The sequence below is a fragment of the Danio rerio genome, chromosome 13 (assembly GCF_052040795.2).
Source record: "Danio rerio strain M-AB ecotype USA chromosome 13, GRCz13ab, whole genome shotgun sequence".
NCBI classification, from domain to species: domain Eukaryota; kingdom Metazoa; phylum Chordata; class Actinopteri; order Cypriniformes; family Danionidae; genus Danio; species Danio rerio.
Genome location: NC_141033.1, coordinates 18344116 through 18362942, shown reverse-complemented (window position 1 = coordinate 18362942; position 18827 = coordinate 18344116). Strand labels below are relative to the sequence as shown.

General features: G+C 36.4%; 1 protein-coding gene across 33 annotated transcripts in view; it reads right to left on the bottom strand.

Annotated features, from left to right (window-relative positions):
* Positions 1–18827, bottom strand: part of kcnma1a (potassium large conductance calcium-activated channel, subfamily M, alpha member 1a) — a 368217-nt gene that overhangs the window by 249719 nt on the left and 99671 nt on the right. For all 33 annotated transcript variants that reach the window (XM_087278365.1, XM_087278370.1, XM_087278341.1 and 30 more), the window contains exon 2: positions 17968–18132. Coding sequence is in view for 25 of the 33 variants with exons in the window: in XM_087278341.1 (XP_087134467.1) it covers positions 17968–18132 (165 nt within the window). In the remaining 8 variants the exon portion in view is untranslated. The remainder of the gene's footprint in view (positions 1–17967; positions 18133–18827) is intronic.

Sequence of the window (18827 nt, the reverse complement as noted above, 5' to 3'; positions counted from 1 at the left end):
TCATCCCTCCATCAAAATGAGATTTTTCCTCTAGCCTGTAAATTAGTTCTTCAGGAGAAACAAACGAGTATTGAATTATGTTAACCTGATCCCGTCTGAGCGCTGTCTTTGAAAATAAAGAGCAATGTTTTCCCTTCCTGGCCATGGATACTTTAACTCTCCATTTATAAACAATTTGAAAAAAAAAAAAAAAACACACACAATTAGCGTTCGCTCTAATCCTGTTCCAACTGCTGCAAGTTTAGCTTTCAAGCTTAGAGTTTGAGTATATTAAATGCCATTTGGCTGGTAATCTGAAGTATTTTATACAATGACGACTAACAAAACACTACACCTTACACTACACATCGGATGGGCTACAGCAGCAGAACACCACAGCGGTTTGCCACTCCCTTTAGAACAGGAAACTAAGGCTACATTTAAACACCGGTGTCCTGGCCAAAGTCTCTCTATCGGCCCTAACGATTTTGGCCTCCCAATCATCCCCATCCAACAATTGGCTCTATTACTGTCTCTCCACTTCACCAATAGCTGGTGTGTGGTGAGCGCACTGGCGCTGTTGTCCTGTGGCAGCCGTAGCATCATCCAAGTGAATGCTGCACACTAGTGGTGGTGCGGAGAGACCCCCCCTTCATGATTGTGTAGCGCTTTAGGTGTATGGCCATACACAATAAATAAGCTATATATAAATACACATAACATTACATTAAAATTCGCACAGGCTCACCAAAACTGGACAACAGAAGATTGGAAAAACATTATTTGGTCTAATGAGTCCCGATTTCTGCTGTGACCTTGTTGAATCTATGCCACGAACGATTAAGGCAGTTCTAAAGGTAAAAAGGGGGTCCAACCCAGAACTAGTAAGGTGTACATAATAAAGTGGCCAGTGATTGTATATGCTAATGTAAGACATGGGGAATCCTCAATTCAGCATGGAAATGCTGCAATGACAGTAATCTCGACGTATCATAAAAACAACAATTTTCTATAAAAGTCGTTGGTTTTGACAGAATTAATATATAATTTAGTGATTAACTCAAAATAAGCCATGGTTTAAGATAATGTTTTAGTTTCTTTAGTAAAACATTAAACATAGTCCTTAATAATGCATAAAATGAAAGCAAACAGCAACTAGCACAAGTTGCCAGAAAAAAAATTAACGGCTTGACAAAAGCTGCAGGTGTCTGCAACAAAGTGTTATGTACACATCGATATGCATAAAAAATATATTTTAAATGATAATCCTAGATGCTGTGACCTTAAATAAAGTGGATTAAAAAAGCATTAGCTCATAGGTTTGTTGTACTATTGAATATTTCATTATGTGTCAGGAAGCTCATGCTCAGGAACTTTTGTCAAGGTAGTTGATTGAATGTATTAATGCTGTAAAATAATAGACAGTATTTGGTACCAAACAATCATTTTGCTTTAGCATTTCTAAACAATTAGCATTAGCATTATGTTTCGCTTGTATGTGATTGAATAATATTTGATTCAAACTTGATTTTTTTGGCCACATATTTTACAGAATTAGTATTTCATGAATATTACTACCATGAAAATGGTTTTATTTTAGGGCTGCACAATATATCGTTTCACCATTGATATTGCAATGTGTGTTTCCACAATAGTCACATCAAAGAATATGCAATGTTAAGTTGGGATTATAGTCGATAAACAACTGAGAATACATGAGATATGTCCAGACATTGCAAGGTATAATCATTATAGAGTGAAAACTATTAAAAATAAAGTTAAAATTAAATAAAAAACAAAACTATTGATTCTTTAATGAAAAAGTCGACTCAGATTGGAATAAATTAATTGTATTGGGTTCGAATCTTTTGCCTGAACGTGTCGACGTCAATATGGTACATCACCAAATATAAAGTCCTAGATCCGATAAAATGTGAACGTGCCTTTCCCTTTAAACACTAGCGGAGAGTGGGGGATCATGGGACTGATCATGACCCGAACATGACGATCACTGACAGATGGAGATTCGGCTGTGGGGAATAAAGGGTTAAAGTTCATTTTCACAACAATACCACAGTATAGCCATCCTATTGCTGTGTTTATTCCTGTCATTTTTCTGATTATTGATACAATAACCTACTTTGCAACACGGGATTCACCAGCCGTTTGCTAATAAAAGGAGCAGAAGACAATTATGTGTATGGGACTTTGTCAGACTTTGAAAGGGACTGGTACAGTTCATTTGGACCCGTTTCTTCTTCCTATGGATCATAACATGTAAGTGTAATTAAAATTGTTGACTTGTTTTGTGTAGTTTGCAAAATATGTGTATTGTGATTATGTATCTGTTATAGATCAGTGCTTGTATTGTATCTCTCGGGTTAAATCTGTTTGGTACCATTCACATATTACGTCCAAAACTAAGTTGAAAATGCAATGCGTTTAATCTTCCGCCGTTTGTCTTTGGTAATGGTGCATTCTTGCATTGGGCTCTCACATACTCTGTGTGCTACTTCATAGCCATGTTGGGCATTTCCCTTTGTCTCACGCTGACCCCAGTCAACCAATCACAACAGACTGGGTCATTGGACCAATCAGCACAGATTAGCTTCGCGCTAAGGAGGGGTTTAAGAACATATGAATTGCTCAACAAATCGTCTGGGAGTGGTTGGGATAATTAAATAAAAATAAATGCATATAACAAGACATTGAAAGTGTTTTTTGACCTTACATGCATATCGGCCTGTTGTTAGAGGCCCCCAAAAGCAAAATATGTCCCATTATCATGCACAATAGAGGCTCTTTAACATTCAAAAGCCAAATTGGATCCAAAACATTCCACATATGCAAAAGATATAAAGTATTTCAACAAAAGTTGACATGTAAACAATGCAATTCAAATAGGACAGATTACAGGGCTTTGTCTTAATCGCTATGGAAATTGTACCCGCCTTACAGGTGCACAGAAACAGTGTTTTATGTGGCAGATAATTGCAGGGCAAATTCTCAATGTCACGCTTCACATGGGATTGATAGCTTTGTCATTATTGCTGTTGTTTTGACTTATTTCTTCCTGCGATGACAGCTGTTGCCCCCATTGACAAGTTTACTGGCAGCAGAAGATTAACTCTAAATTAGAAATGCCCTCCGCAGGAACTCATAATTATGAATCCAGACACACTCTGTCTCTGCCAGTCTCCCGCTATGGAGCCGTATGGGTGTAGAGGCAAAATCCGAAAAGAAGCTCTAAGTCCAGCAATAGAGACAGGACACTCTGGTCAAGGCCATGTTTGGTAAGTCTAATGCGTGCATATATGTGCAAGGGCCAGGGGCTGAAGACTGACACAGCACATTCCTCTGTCACACACTATGTAGTGGTGAAAGTCTTCTCTCATACAAGTCTAAAGATCCTCCTGCACAGGTGGTGGACATACCCAGACCTGTTCCCAGAGTTCCCAGTTGGGGGCTGGAGGCACGGACAAAAAACAGTTCACATGCCATATCAGCACCTGTTCGGTGTCTTTAACACAATTACAGCAGATAAAAAGGAAACTGAGGGATGGACATTTGGTTCCATTCAGATGCTTGACAAATTTATTAGCAGAATATTTCAGAAAAAGCCAGTGGTTCAATTAATGTTAATGTTTCTGACAAAAAGTCTTGTCATCTATCCCAGTTGTAAAAGAAAAAAAATTTAAATAACTTGACTTCTATTTGATTATTTGGAAAAGTGGCAGATGGAATATTTTTTCGATCTGTTGAACTGCATCCCAATCATCACAAATACTGCATGGATCTAAGATTCTTAGAGAAATCAGTCAAGTTTGGTGGAGGAAAGAGATCTGCAATGATGGATGGCAACATTAACAGCCTAAGGTATAAAGACATTTGTGCCGCCCATTACATTACACACCACAGGAGAGGCCAAATTCTTCAAAAGGATGGCACTCCTTCTTATATTTCAGCCTCCACATCAAAGTTCCTGAAAGCAAAGACAGTCAAGGTGCTCCAGGATTGGCCGGCCCAGTCACTAAATATGAACATTATTGAACATGTCTGGGGTAAGATAAAGGAGGTATAAAGATAAAGATGGATCCAAAGAATCTTGATGAACTCTGGGAGTCCTCCAAAAACTTTTTCGTTGCCATTGCAGATTACTTTATTGATAAGTTATTTGAGTCATTGCAGAAATGTGTGGATGCAGTCCTCCAAGCTCAAGGGAGTCAAACACAATTCTTTTTCCACTGCACTATGACTTTATATTCTATACTTTACATTATTTCTGTTGAGTGACAAGAATTTTGTCTAAGCAAAATCTGACCTTACAGTCCTAATTAAATTATTTAAAAAAATCAAGCAATAATCATATTATATTTTGGTAAAGCGTAATTAGAAGCTTTTGCCTTTCATATGCCACTTCTGATACCAAACGATTAAAGAAGTCAAGTTAATATTTTTTATTCCTAAAATTTGGATAGGTGACAAGATTTTTGTCAGTTAGTATAACTACTCCAAAGAAGTTTTTGGAAGATTTAGTCACAGTTAATTATATTTTTATGCTGATGTGTGAACATTCATTCTTTTGAACCTGTTCTTCTGGTCAATATATTGGACTCAAGCATTTGAAACTATTACCAGCATATGGAAGAAGAAAACAGAAAAATCATAAAAATTGGAAAAGGCAATCAAACCAAATGTGAGAGCACATGAATAGATGATCCTAATGTGCCAGTTACTCCAACTGCATATTGAACAGTTCGGATAATCACATGCATGAATACTTAAAGTGAAAAAGTTAAGGTTTTATGATTTCTCATGGTTTATGTAAAAATGTGAGCAATAGTTTATTCATTGTATATGCTTTAGGCATGTAAAACCTTGTTGTTATGTATTTTACCGTATTTTACGATCCACGAAGGATAAAAGTTCCAGTAAAAAAGTCACCTATATATGTTTAAAGTTTAAGGGTTAGCAAATTAACCCTTCTGTACCGTTTACATTTATTACCCTTTTGTTATGTTAGGGATGAAAACATTCACTGAAATAAACTGCTGTAAAAAAGCATCAGATAAATATTTTTTTCAAAGTTTTTGCATAAATCTGTTAATCAACCTCAGTCCTGATCAAAACTACTAAATTGTTTAGACAAATTGAGTATTTTAACTCTTTAATTGCCAAGTTTACAAATGATGTCACTGATTTGGTGAAAGAAAACACACAAAATTAAGTATTTTCAATATGAAAAATAATTGTGGACTGGATTTCTTTCCTCTTTAGTCACAGCCTTGGACATGTGAATGATTGGTAACAACACTGGCTTTGATGCATTGTTAGATTTAAATTTTTTTCTCCGTAATTTACTGTAGGTTTTTGTTTTTGCCCCATTGACTTCCATTATATTTGATGGTGCATACACACAGTCTTTGTTTTTGTTTACTCCTTGTAGTTCTGAGAGCTGAGATGCATATTTTGATTTTCTCAGACACATCAAGATAAGTGTGCACAGGACACACATACACACTCTTTAATTTGCTGTTATACTCCACATAAAATCCAGAAAGCATTTATATTGACAATACGTCATTTTGTGCATTTTCTTTCACCAAATTAGTGACATTATTTATGTATTTGGCAATTAAAGAGTTAAAATCCTGTAATTTTCTAAGCAACTTAGTAGCTTTGATCAGGACTGAGGTAGATTAACAGATTTATGCAAAATACACTTTTACAGCTTTTTTATTTAGTGGATGCTTTTATCCTTAACATGAAGTGGTAGTACATTTGCCCAGAGTGTATCGTTAATTTTTTATTTTTAATTCAAAGCATTTTCTCAAAATATGCGTCAAAATAAAATTTGTCACCAAAATCATTCTGCTATCTTAAACACAGAGAAAGTTGTGGCCAAATTAATACATAAAACCACCCCAGAGTGAATGAAAACAACCCAACAATACATAAGGGTTAACTGCAAATATTATTATTGTTGTTTAACAGTTTTGTTACCCAATGCTTCAACATTCCTATTTTTGTCAAGCCAGTTTGTGAGCATTTGCAATTTCAAAGAGATTATGATATATAAACTGATCAAAAATGACATAAACTTAAATTGCTACCATACAGTTTCCCAGTAGAAGAGTATCTGCTGCATAAAAATATGCCAGAGTAGTTTGCGGATTATTCTGCAACCCATGACAAATCAAGGACTAAGCTGTAGAAAAATTAATGAATGAATAAAAAAACCTGTTGTAAAATTTATAACAAATAAAAAGGGTTACAAAACACCAAAACATGTTTTTTGAGCTGTTGACAGTGTTTTTAGCAGTGTGGGATACATAAATGACTATTAGGACACATATTTCATAAAAAAGTGAAAATTGGTTGTTTTTGCGTTAATTTGAGCAAATTCGTACTTCCGGTTTGAAACTAATTTTTGAAGCTGCGTCACAGCCATGAGATCTTAGCATGTATTCCAGTGTGCTGCATTAATTCATGAGTAAGACTTGTTTCAAACCAATCAGCGCGCTCTAATGTGTATGCTTGCAACTTCATTAATTTGCATGCTAGCTTCGAAGACTGTACCTGAAATAGTGTTCAGACGACAGAGAGATAACACGTTGTGTTGCCAAAAGAAGTGGGAAAATAATAAGAATTGTTTGGAGATACGGGTGAAAAACAAATGTTTTGTTTTCATTTTCCCTAAATGAGACTCACGTGTGGATCATTGCATGTGACACGCGGCAGAAATACATTTGTACGGAACATTTTTTACCTGAGAGCTTTTCGCATCTGGAAATTATGAAATCCGGATTTGCTGCTCGTCTCCTTTAAAAAAAGATGCACCTCCAGTACGAGTTGATTGTCCTGTCTCTACAGATTTGGTAAGTGTGTGCGATCAGTGCCCTTTCTTTGTTCATTTAGATGGTAAAGTTATAATTCATAAGGTCAGCAGCACTCTTTCAGTGTTTAAAGACAGACCTTGGTAAAAATTATTTCTAAGTTACTTAGTTTACGTTAAAATCCCTACAATAGTATGCGCTGAAAGATCAGCTGTAAATGCTGCTCTCAGAGTGTAAACGTGAACACTGCAAGCAAACTATTGCCGACCGTCATGTTTAATTTTCTGAAACTGGGGGTTTCATGGCCCTTTAACAGTTCACAATATTATTGCATTAACTGTAGTGGTTTTATCCCACAAAAGATTAAATGCATCTTACCGACCCCATACTTGAATCTGTATTGCAAATTACTGGTGAGAAATGTTTTTTTCTGAAGTTCTCTACAACTTCTACAACCCTACAACCCTTTTTCTCACCCTATGTGTGTGACAATTCTGAAGATGTCATCTAACCTCTAAAATGCCTCACATTTGCCCTTCACATTGTGCCACCATGCCAAGCAGCAGCTGGAGGTTTTTAGTCACACTTCCTATAGGCGGAGACTCATTTCATTTCCTCCGATGCAAACGTTCTCATTTCACTGAGAGCCCTCTGGTGTTACAAAGAACAGGAACCTTTCAGCAAACTGGCTCCAGTATAATCCCTGCCTCCCAAAACAGCCAATAAAGCTGTCCGGGTGAAAAGAGAGTCACCTAAACCAATAAAAAAAAAGGTATGAAACGACTCATTAGGGAGCTGTTGCTAAGCTTCAATTAGCGAAATCCCATCTCCTGCCATTAAAAAGACAGAAAGCTCAACTGGTCTCCAATCAGCAGCGGTCGAGTCTTTGTTATTCCAGTCCTTACCACCCCCACACATGCAGAGAGAGAGAGATAAATCACATTTACAGACCTAGCCTGCCTGCCTGCTTAGTAATCCTTTACGACAAAACCAAATTCTTGTTTAGGTGTCTGATGATGCTTTAGTGCGATGGATGGGCTGAGGCAGACACATCTGGGAGCCCAGCGTATGGCTTGACACTACGATGGAAGAAGAAAAAAAAAAAACAGACAAAAACAAAAGAGTGGCTCCTTTTTATTGAGCGCATGGGGACATTCATCTAGAATATTAATCCTGCCAGCGCAACAAAGGTTATTACTAAGTGTCGCTGACTGATGTGGCAGCCATATATTGACCACTGATGCATGATGTGCTATTATGAGGGTGAAATGTTGTTTAAACCACACCACCGTCCATCATTTACATAAGACTGTGAGTGTCAAAAGATGGAAGAATAACCGACCATTTTTCAGCACTGCCTGACGTGACAAAACTGCAGTAGGTGGATTGTGATGGATCTAGTAATTAAATGCTTCCCTTTGGGAAACACCTGACATCTTAGCACATTCTAAGTCATCATGCAACCGTAATGAATGATACCAAGACACGTGCTTCCAGCTTTATCTTAACAATGTCTCTCCACATAATGCATTTTCCAGACAGATGCTCGTCACTCTCATCTTTGTCAATCTTTTATTTATTTCCGCAGAGGGATCCAAAGAGCCTGCCAGTTCTGCACATCAGTACGACAGAGCCAAGGTAAACTGCTGTTGCTATGGTTACCAGCCGGGCTCGGCGTCCGCGGATGCTCATTGCGAATTTAAGCTGCAAAAAAGAACCCTGATGGAGGGCACGAGTCCATGCATCCGCCCACACTAGACACACTCACACACATTCGCACGTTATACATGCACGCTAAGAGCTCATAGTACATATGGGCTCTGAAGCACAGCTGCATATAAACACAGACACCCACACGTACGCGCGCACACTCTCACAGGCCCACAATGCAACATATGTGCAATTACTCTTGTAATTGCATCATTCAAATACACTTGTAAAGTCCCAAGTCCCAGGTTTGTAGTAATATTACTGGTAAACTGTTGTGGAAACATTATGCATTTATTCAATTTATTTTATTCATGTTTTTGAAAGAAGTCTCCTCTTCTGCTTACAGAGGCAGCAGTTTCGATCTAAATCTATCAAAATGACAATAAAAGCTGTAATATTGTGGACTGTTCTTTTAAAAATAGTTTTCTATGTTTATATATATATAATTTTTAAATGTCATTTATTATTAGTAGGGATGCTCCGAGTATTGACCGATACAGAGCCATTTTTTTAAGCATAATACAGTTTCTATAGTTTTGGTGATAAACTCAAAAAATAAATCTTCTTTAGTAAAAATAACAGACCTATATGCCTACTGTATATGACAGACGGCACAATCTAACTAAAACATGATGCTTGTAAATTAGGCTACAATATTTGAGCATTTGTTATGACCTTGATCTTATGTGGTTCAGCTTATGTTGTCTTTTTAAATATTAAGATTTTTCTTTAGAATCTGTAATAGCCTACCACTATCGTACCACGATACCTATTACCACTAATCGTTGCTAAAATAACTAGCCTTTTAGCAAAGCCTGATATTTCAAGCAGCTTTAACCCAGACTTAACTGTCTGAAGCCAATTTTACTAAATAATCCCGTGCCAAATCTCAAGTTAAAAACAAGGTCTGCTTATATGCTTCAGCACCAAAACTGGTCTGTTAAATAAAATATTAATATAGATAAAATGTTTTAGAGTAGCTTATATCAGATATCTTATATAATTTTCTGTCAATGACAATCCATATTGCGCTAAATAATTTTTTGCTAATGAAAATCCATATTACTACTTTGACCACAATGAGCCAGGCTTTACAAACTAATCGCAGCATTTAAAGTATTCACGTTGGATGCATAAACTCAGTCGGAAGGATGAGAGAACAGCCGGTGCATGAATGAATCGCTTGATGCATCACTGAGACACAGCGCGTAGCCCTCCGGTATCTGCAGACACTTACAAAACTCAGCAGCACAAAGGGAAGAAATCGATATCGGGTAACAGCTCACTGATACTCGATTCAGCTAAAATATGCGATATCAAACTGATATCCGATCCAAGTATCGAGATCAAAGCATCCCAAATTATTAGTAACACATTAACCATATGATTCATATGAAAAAACGGAGAAGGAAAGTTTGAAAGGATGAAGAGAAAGACTGGAGTAATGATGCAGAAAAAATTTTAATAAATTGTAATAATATATTTAGAAAATTAAGTAAACAGTATTTTAAAATGAAACATAGGCCGATACAGAATCTGCGCGCACAGAAATCAGAGATTCCCGCATATTTTTAGCCCAACATTGAGCCTATTTATTTACTTATGAAAATGGGAGTAAAATTATATTAATTTTGATTATTTTATTATTTTCAGTATTATTATTGACTGATATGAAAACATTCATTTGATTTATTTACAACACAGTTTGTAAAGTAATATTTTCTGTCTTTAGACATATTATGTGACAGACTTGCTTTGTTTACCAAATTAGTGGATCTAATTGGATTTGCATTTAAAACATAAAAAAATAATATATATATATATATATATATATATATATATATATATATATATATATATATATATATATATATATATATATATATTTTTTTTTTTTTTTTTTTTTTTTTTTAACAAATGTTAAGTTTTACTCCCAAAATCATTCTGCATAAATCCGCAGATTTTTTACAAAATTCTCAGCAGAAATAGCAAAAAATGTTTGCAGATTCTGTCTGGCTCTACTGAAATGGTCTCTTTCAATATTACAGTTTCTTTTTGTAGATTACTCTTAACTAGATCTAAAAATGTTACTTCTTAGTAAGTTACTTCTTAGTTTTTTTCTGTTGAGGGATATATGGCGAACTAAAAGAAGTGTAAAGAGAGACAAAGAGAGGCTGATGAAAGCATTGCTCATTTGCAGAAACTGATGATATTCTCAGGGGATTTGTGCAGCTCTGGTGTAACAAAAGTTCTGCCTCCTGATAATTATCCTCTATATTGAAAGAGGCAAGTAAAACTATCTCCTCTCCTGTGTCTGGAACCATGACCTCTCTTGGTTATGAACTGTTTTTTAACTGTTTTTTGAAAATGATTTGCCCTCCTGTAATTTTTTTTCCCAAGTAATGTTTAACAAAGAAAATTTATTAAGAATAGTCTGTAAATAACAAAATAATCACACACAGCTTAAGTGTCTATTGAGTTTGGCATAAATATACACAATCTCTAAACAGTCAAGCTGACTCTGAACATTTGATTTCTTGCACTTTCTGCAGAGGTGGAGGTTGTGGGATTGTTCCACTTATTCATGTTTTGGGCAACTGCACTTTAAAACGTCTGTGCACAGCCCTCTCAAGACACATTATTGAAAGATAAAGAGTGACTGATATTTATCTTATCTTATATTTTATACAAGTAGTCTGTTATACTGTTCTAAAAAAACTGACTGATTTACATTAATGTAAGTTGAACTTAATTTGAAAGCTTAATAAAAAAGCGTCAGGCATAGTTAAAAGAAAAGTCGTGGAGAAATGTTAAACATGTAAAAAACACTTATAATTTACAGATATGAAATAATTGTAGAGTGGATGCAAAGAGACTCCTGGCCCATGAAAGATTAAGAGTTGATTTGCGCAAATAATGAAGTGCTTTAGCTGGCCTTCATCTGGGGATAGCATGCTTAAGTTACAGTCTAAGCCCTGACACAACACTCCCACTCACTTTATTAGGGCACGCTTCAGCTCCATAGACCTTCACTGAAGGAACAACAGGGCCATCGTAGGGCCACACATCACTCTAGACTCAATACAACCCAAGTAAACTTTCAATGTACACTGACACATAAGGCCAGTTTATATTTCTGCATGGAGGGCACGCAGTAGGTCTAGCGTAGCCTTTGCACAGTCATACAAAATTTACTATAACCTAACACAGACCCTGATTCACACCTCTCGCAAAAAAAAAAAACGCAACTATATGTCAATATGTGTGTGATTGGTAGATTTGATAGTGCTGATGAATGTGTGTCGGACTGAGCCATGGGTTCTGCAGAAGAGCCCTGAAGGAAACATTTTCTAAGGAAACGCTTTCTATTTACCCTAAGAATAAAGTTGTTGAATGTTGGCCAGTCCCCACCTTTTTTTTCATTTAATGACTGTGAGTTTGAGCTATTTCTAGAGTATTTTAGAAAGGTTAACCAAAACACGGGCAAAGAAACTCAGTGGAACATAGAAATCACACAGCCTTTTAGCGTTTTAAATGTGTAATCATCAGAGCAACACTGATAGAATGAAGAAATATAAATGCTCATAATGGTGCCAGCTACCTGCAAGGTTTTGTACAGTGGGGTACGGTGATTACTGGACCCAAAAGTATAAATCAGTATTCAGAAGTTAAATCAGGATTTAGTCTTAGCCCAAAACTCACACCATGGAAAACTCAAGCGACAAAGAAGTGCAGCTCAATCTATAGATTAGGATGTTATATCACAGAGAACTCAATTTTCTGACACCATGCTATGAATGAAATGCATACTATATGCATTGCTACAGTGTTTTAGTCAAAGCATCAGTCAAGAGTTGAATTCCTGCAAGACTATCACTTTTCATCTTCCACCACAAGGAAATGTGATCCACTAGTACATCCAAGCCATTAAGCTGTTTAGACACAACTTAATAGCTTGGATGGAAGCATGACAATAGCATTCATTCTTTAGAAGCCAAATAAAAGACACATTTAATTTGTATTTTACTTTGCTTTAAGCAAACACACCACAGCATCTGGCTCTACCTGCTGGGATACAACTGCACTGAAGATTATAACAGACCACTAAAGCCATTAAGACAATATTTCTCAGATTACTGAAGTAATCAATCACATATGCCTAAAAACCAATGTTAATGAAAATTATACAACCCAGGCTCACTGGAAATATGCGCCTCAGCCTACATTTTGTGAAATGTAAAATATATTGCATGGAGTACAGTTTCAGATACCCAACCACAAGAAGGGTGCACTCACACTATGCTATCCAAACCGAGTGCAGGCACGTTTCCCGGTTTGTTTAAGAAGTCTGAGTGCTCCGAATCAGGCTCAGATGTGGTTCAGTTGGCTGGCATATTAATCATTCTTACTTTTCAATGAGCACAAACTGTTGTAGTTTATTAAAGATGCAAACTCCTCGCTGCACGTCAGCTGCCTCCTAATATGTGCAGCACAATGACTTTATGAACGTCAAACTCCACACAAAAATGCCAACTGACCCAGCCAATGCTCAAACCAGTGACCTTCTTGCTGTTAGGCAAATGTGCTACCCACTGCACCACCTTATCAGGTTTTCCTCTGCTTAAATTGCTTTATTTACTCAAATGGATTAAGTTCACAGTACTCATTAGGATTAGTTTTTGAACTTTAATGTTTGTTGCAATTGGTTTCCTCAAATGCTAAGTTACTTTAACTTTTTGGGTTTTACAGTGTAGCAAAACCACATACCTAAACCATTACCTAAACCCAATTAATAGTGCTTTATGAAAAACATGAAAAGTAACTGTAGCCACATAGTTTCACCTTGATTTTACATTTTTTTATTAGTCAATAATATGTTCCTGTTAGTATTTGATTCACTAACAATTTTTATATTTTCAATACAAATAAAGTCAATGGGAATACAGACTTGTTTGGTCATCAACAGTCTTTCAAATAATTTCTTTTACATTTCACAGTAGAAAGGCCTCATGCTGTGCTCACACCAGACGTGGCAAGCACAGATAAATAAACATTTTGAGTTTACACTCTTTGTTTGCGGGTCAATCCGCTTCATTCACGCATCCCATTTACTTCCCAACAGACGTGGATTTGCTTGATGACCAGGGCTTTTGTCTGCCCAGTGACTCTAGCTTTGTTGCTAAATGGCCAACATAGATTTTGTAGAGAAAATAACCGTGTTTATGTGCTTTATGAAGGCTGAAAAACAGCACTGATACATTTGGAGGTGTGTCTGTGTCCACTAGATACTTTTAGAGGTGCACCAAGCTCTATGAGCTCATACATTCCTCCAGAAACTAAACCTGGATGTGGAAGCTTTCAGCAGTGCTTCTGACTGAGCCGAGCCCAGTTTGATGAACTGTTGTCAGTGTTGGCAGGACGATTTTTCCCCGGGACACCAACAACAGGCGCTACGTAATAATCACGCCCCCACAAGAGCAAGCTCCTGACTGGTTACCGCAGCACAAATGTCTGCTGAAGTTTAGATTTTCGAACTTGCGACTCTTCTCGCGAATCGCACAGCCTTATTCGTGCATATCACGCCGCAGGATGTCTATTTGCACCTTTGCATTGATTTAACGTGGAAATCAATCGTGCTTGATGCTTCTTCCATGTCTGGTGTAAACGCAGCATTAAACAGTTACAATAAATGATTTTTTGTTCATAAAAGTGAACAATAAATTATTATTTCACTAAAACAAAATTAAGTAGCAGTCAGATTTACCAATTTTAGGCAAATTTAAACACTGAAATCTCAACAGAAATCCACACATTCTCCAATTTCATGTAGGGGCCTAAATCTCCATGTTTATTTCCATGCCAGATCCAAGTTGGTTGTGAATTCCACCATAGAGCAGAAAAACACAAAAAATCTTAATAAATTACTTTTTTGAAATTTCACCAAAAATGACCATATAGCTACTGAGAACAATCCAAATGAAAATCATTTTTTGGAAGTGCTTCAAGAAGAAAAATCTGTCTAAACTGGGCGTTGATGAACCATCCACTGAGGTTAATGAAGATAATTTCATAGTCTGCTGATGCAGCCAGCCACTAGTTGAGTGGGAGCGTCTAATAGCGACCGCAGTGCTTTGTGACCTTCCTTCGGTGATTTAATTGCTGTCAGAGTGAACAGCCCATTACAGATCAGTCACGCACTGAAAGAGAAACACTAGACCGAACTGCTCTACTGGGCCCTGCTTCCCAATCTGGTCAGGTGCCGCATTCACCCTACCTGAAAGATGAGAAGCAGACCTTGAAGAAAAATACTCAACTCGCAACAACTCCATTGTCACATTAGTTTACAGCTTACAGAAATGTGTGGACTTCGCCCATAATTTGCTGAAGGTCATAAAAGTAGGACTGCTCTCATTTGCATAACATCCCCAAAGTAAATGATCTTCATTATGTGGTAAATTGACTCAATTGTTCATAGTTAATTGACCTGTCCGTGTCTAGCACTAACAGCTGTGATGAGGAGCATTGAGGAGTCAGAGTTCTGTATTGCCCTGTACTCCCAAAAATCCCTTTATAGGCATATTAATAAGGCTGTATGAAACAAAACACCTGCACATCAACTAGGGATAATGTTGACCTCTAGAGAGTTTGATAAAATTTTGCGAAAAGAGTTTGCGAAATTCTGTTGTACGGTGCTGTGAAAAGGGGTGGGATTAAACAAGTTAAACATTAAACATTTCTGTACAGAGAAAACATGTTTTGCTCTTCTATTGGTTTCCTGCAGTCACGTGATGCTATTTTGTAGATCAAAGTTCACCAAACTTAAAGCTAGCAAAAGCTTGCATTCCCTTTCTGTCACATTTGCATGCATTTGAATGAAAGTCTATGGGACGAAAAGTGTGACTGCGGCTTAACTTGGGCCCTATTTGGATGGCAATTGTTTCTCATAGGAACATCTGTAAAAAAAAAATAAAAATCTCCAAAGATCCTAAGCAAAAGGCATGCAATAATAAATACAGTACACAGACACAAAAATTCTAGCACTTCGTAAATGTAAACGTTAATTTTTAATAAACAAGATGCAGCTTTTCTGATGCACATTACCATAGTGCCAACTTTTAGATCGATCGCCAATATAATATGTACAAAATAGATTTGGATGGCACTTAAATTGTCACAGGACCTCTGTGTTCGTCAAAATAAAAAGATAACAGTAGGTAATAGAATCCTGCTCCCAATTCTCGCTTCCAGACAAGCTTCAGCCGTGGTGCTCCACTATCGCATTTGTGCACTCCCCAAGGAAATGTGAATAACTTCTGCATAAATTACGTACTGATTTCACACAAAAGCAGACATAAAGGTCTGTTTTCAGGATGTAAATGAAAATGAAAACAAAAAAGCTGAAGCTATAGTATAATGTTCAGATCAATTAGAATGTTATAAAATGATTCCCACATAACCCCACAAATACTTCACCAACACACGCAAACTGTAGTATCTCAAACAAGGCAATAATGCATCAACAAATTTATAAGAGACTGTAAAGATTAATTCATTGTTTATCTGGTGCTCCAGGCAAATGCAGTGTAAGTTGGCTCATCGAATCTGTTATCTTTCTCTGGTAGTTCACTGGTTATGATCACTTATCCAAATAAACCAAATTAAAGTTGCATCGCTGAGCTGCATCGGTTTGATAACAGAAAGGTTCTTGAGTCTTCATCAGCAAATAACAGCATCATTTGTTGACAGCTCATGGTGAGGCAATCCTTTTAATACATTTCTCTAAAATTTAGGAAAAGATTAAATATACAGTATGTCAAATTTTTTGGGTAGCTTTGTAAGTCCTAAACAAGCACATTTCCATTTAAACATTTTTTCCATGTTAATCGCTGATGTTACTCTACTATGCCTGGTTAATCTGACCATTCAGCTTGTCAAAGAAAGTGATGTGCAGTGAAGGTGCACAGAATGTCAGTGTTATGATTGTCTGGATTGCCTGTCAATCCAATGGTTTGTGAAGGATCAATTCAGCCAAGGATTTTCAAGTGGGTCATGAGAGAACAAAACAGACATTACGGAATCAAACAGCTACAGAATCCCCAAAAACCAGAGTCGGGCAAATTCCTTTTAAACAGTAATTAGTTATAGTTGCTAGTTTCTTCTCACAAATAGTAACTAAGTTACATAATTATAAAAGTAATAGATTACCAGGGAAAGTAACTATTGAAAATCAAATCATAAAATCAAAATCTCGATTAATTGAACATTAGCTGGATTATGATTAATGATAAGTAAAGTAAGACTCAAGAATGAGTCCATCGTCCTACTTGATTTAGAGATCAGATGTGGCTGCAAAGTGGCCGCACATGTAGAAATCAGCCACAGCCTTTAATAGAGCGAGGGAAAAGTAATTGATAAAATCGTCCTCGAAAAATTTGATTGATTATCAGGTCTGAATGTCGATTTCGATTCATTTTCGATTAATCGCTCACCCCTACTTTCACCACAGCAAAGGGAAAAGGGTGCTTGTATTTCCAGTTCGCAAACACTACCTTTGAACTTGTTGGATTTGCCATCATTGTAAATAATAAAAATCCAAAAGAAGTTGAAGAATGAACAAACATGACATGAATTCAAACAAAATCCAGCCAAAAAGAAGTTTGTTTTGGCAGTTTGAAATTGCCCACCAAAGCAAGCTTTTTGGGGTTTGTTTTGGCTCCTAAATAACTTTGAGCTACCATTGGCCGAGGGAGATTGAGGAATCAGTGGGCAAGTTCTGAAACCCATATTCACAGCAGACAGAGTACAGCAGAACAACATCCAAAACATCAAGTTAGCAACATGAAAACAATAGAGGGTAGAGTAACAAAGTTGATACAGATGTGTTCAATGTATGAATGCTCAAAGTCCAATTAAAAAAAAAAAAGAGAAGCATCACCATGCTGTTCTAAACATTGTTTACTTTAAATATACAATTCTGTATTCTGCCATTCTGTATATGGCAAATAGAAAACAAATGTAAAATATGACACTTCTCATGCGGCATGTGACAGGCTGGAAAAGACAGATTGCCAGATGTTTAAGAAAGAGTTTTTTCTCACAACCACTAGCATTGTTATGTTTAGGGACACATTTACAACCCTGTCTACTGCAGCACAGTGGTGTTGGAGTGTTTGAAAACAGTATAACATCACTCAGCCTTTTTGAACGTCTTTTTGCCCTTAAACAGAGAATGCAAAATGAACTTATCTGAAGTATGTCAGGGCCTTGAGGGACAATTACCATCTGAACAGGGTTTGGTCTAGCAGTCATATTGCGTCATCAGCAGTGCACTAATTGTGATGTTTTCTCAGGTGGCCACTACATACTTCATAGAAATGAACAGATACGAGGATCATGTGCTCTGAATGTGAGTGTGAGAGGGGGTTGTGGATGTTTGACTCACCAAAACTCTGCCGGTGAGGGTCTGTGCTGAGATCATGACCCCGGCCCAGTCTTTGACTGAGGTCATCCAGCCCACTTCACTGGCTGGGGCTTCTTCTTTTTCATTCCCAGTCTTTGTTGTGCCATCAGCCTGAATAGTAATAGGGTTATTCACCTTCTGTGCCTCCTGAAAAAAATAAAGCACAAATGAAGAAACGTGAGCAAAATGAGGGATTTTAATATAAAATCAGAAACACTGAATCAAACATGAAAATCAGGACTGGTACATTAAATACTTATGTAAGTAAATCTGTTGATGACATTAAATTTAGGAACATTGTGTATTTTTCAATAAATTTGATGAGCTATTTAGGAGTTTTTATTTTGATTAAAATTACTTTCAATGTATCAAAAAATAGAATGAAAATAGCCCACATGACCACAAAAAAATATTCAAACCTTTTACTCTTGTGTTTTAAATCAATACTAATTTTTTTATTAAAAATATCATATGATTAATTATTGTTTTAGTAAGTACAGCCCAAAATTAGTGTTTTAATATATCATTAATGTATCAGTTACAATTGATGATGAGGATTTATATGCTTTAAGTGTCATTGGATGAGCATTGGATTATTTTATTTGACACTGTATTTGACAAAAATTTTAAAATCAAGATTTATTTAAATATCATTAAAATGCCAAAACATCATAAAACAGGGCTGCTTGATTATGGAATATTTTCTAATCATAATTATTTTGGCCAAAATTGTAATGATGTAATTATTTAAATCTATGTAATTTGTAATTTTTTTCCTTTTTAAAATATTTCCCAAATGATGTTTAACAGAGCAAGGACATTTTTACAGTATATCTGATTAT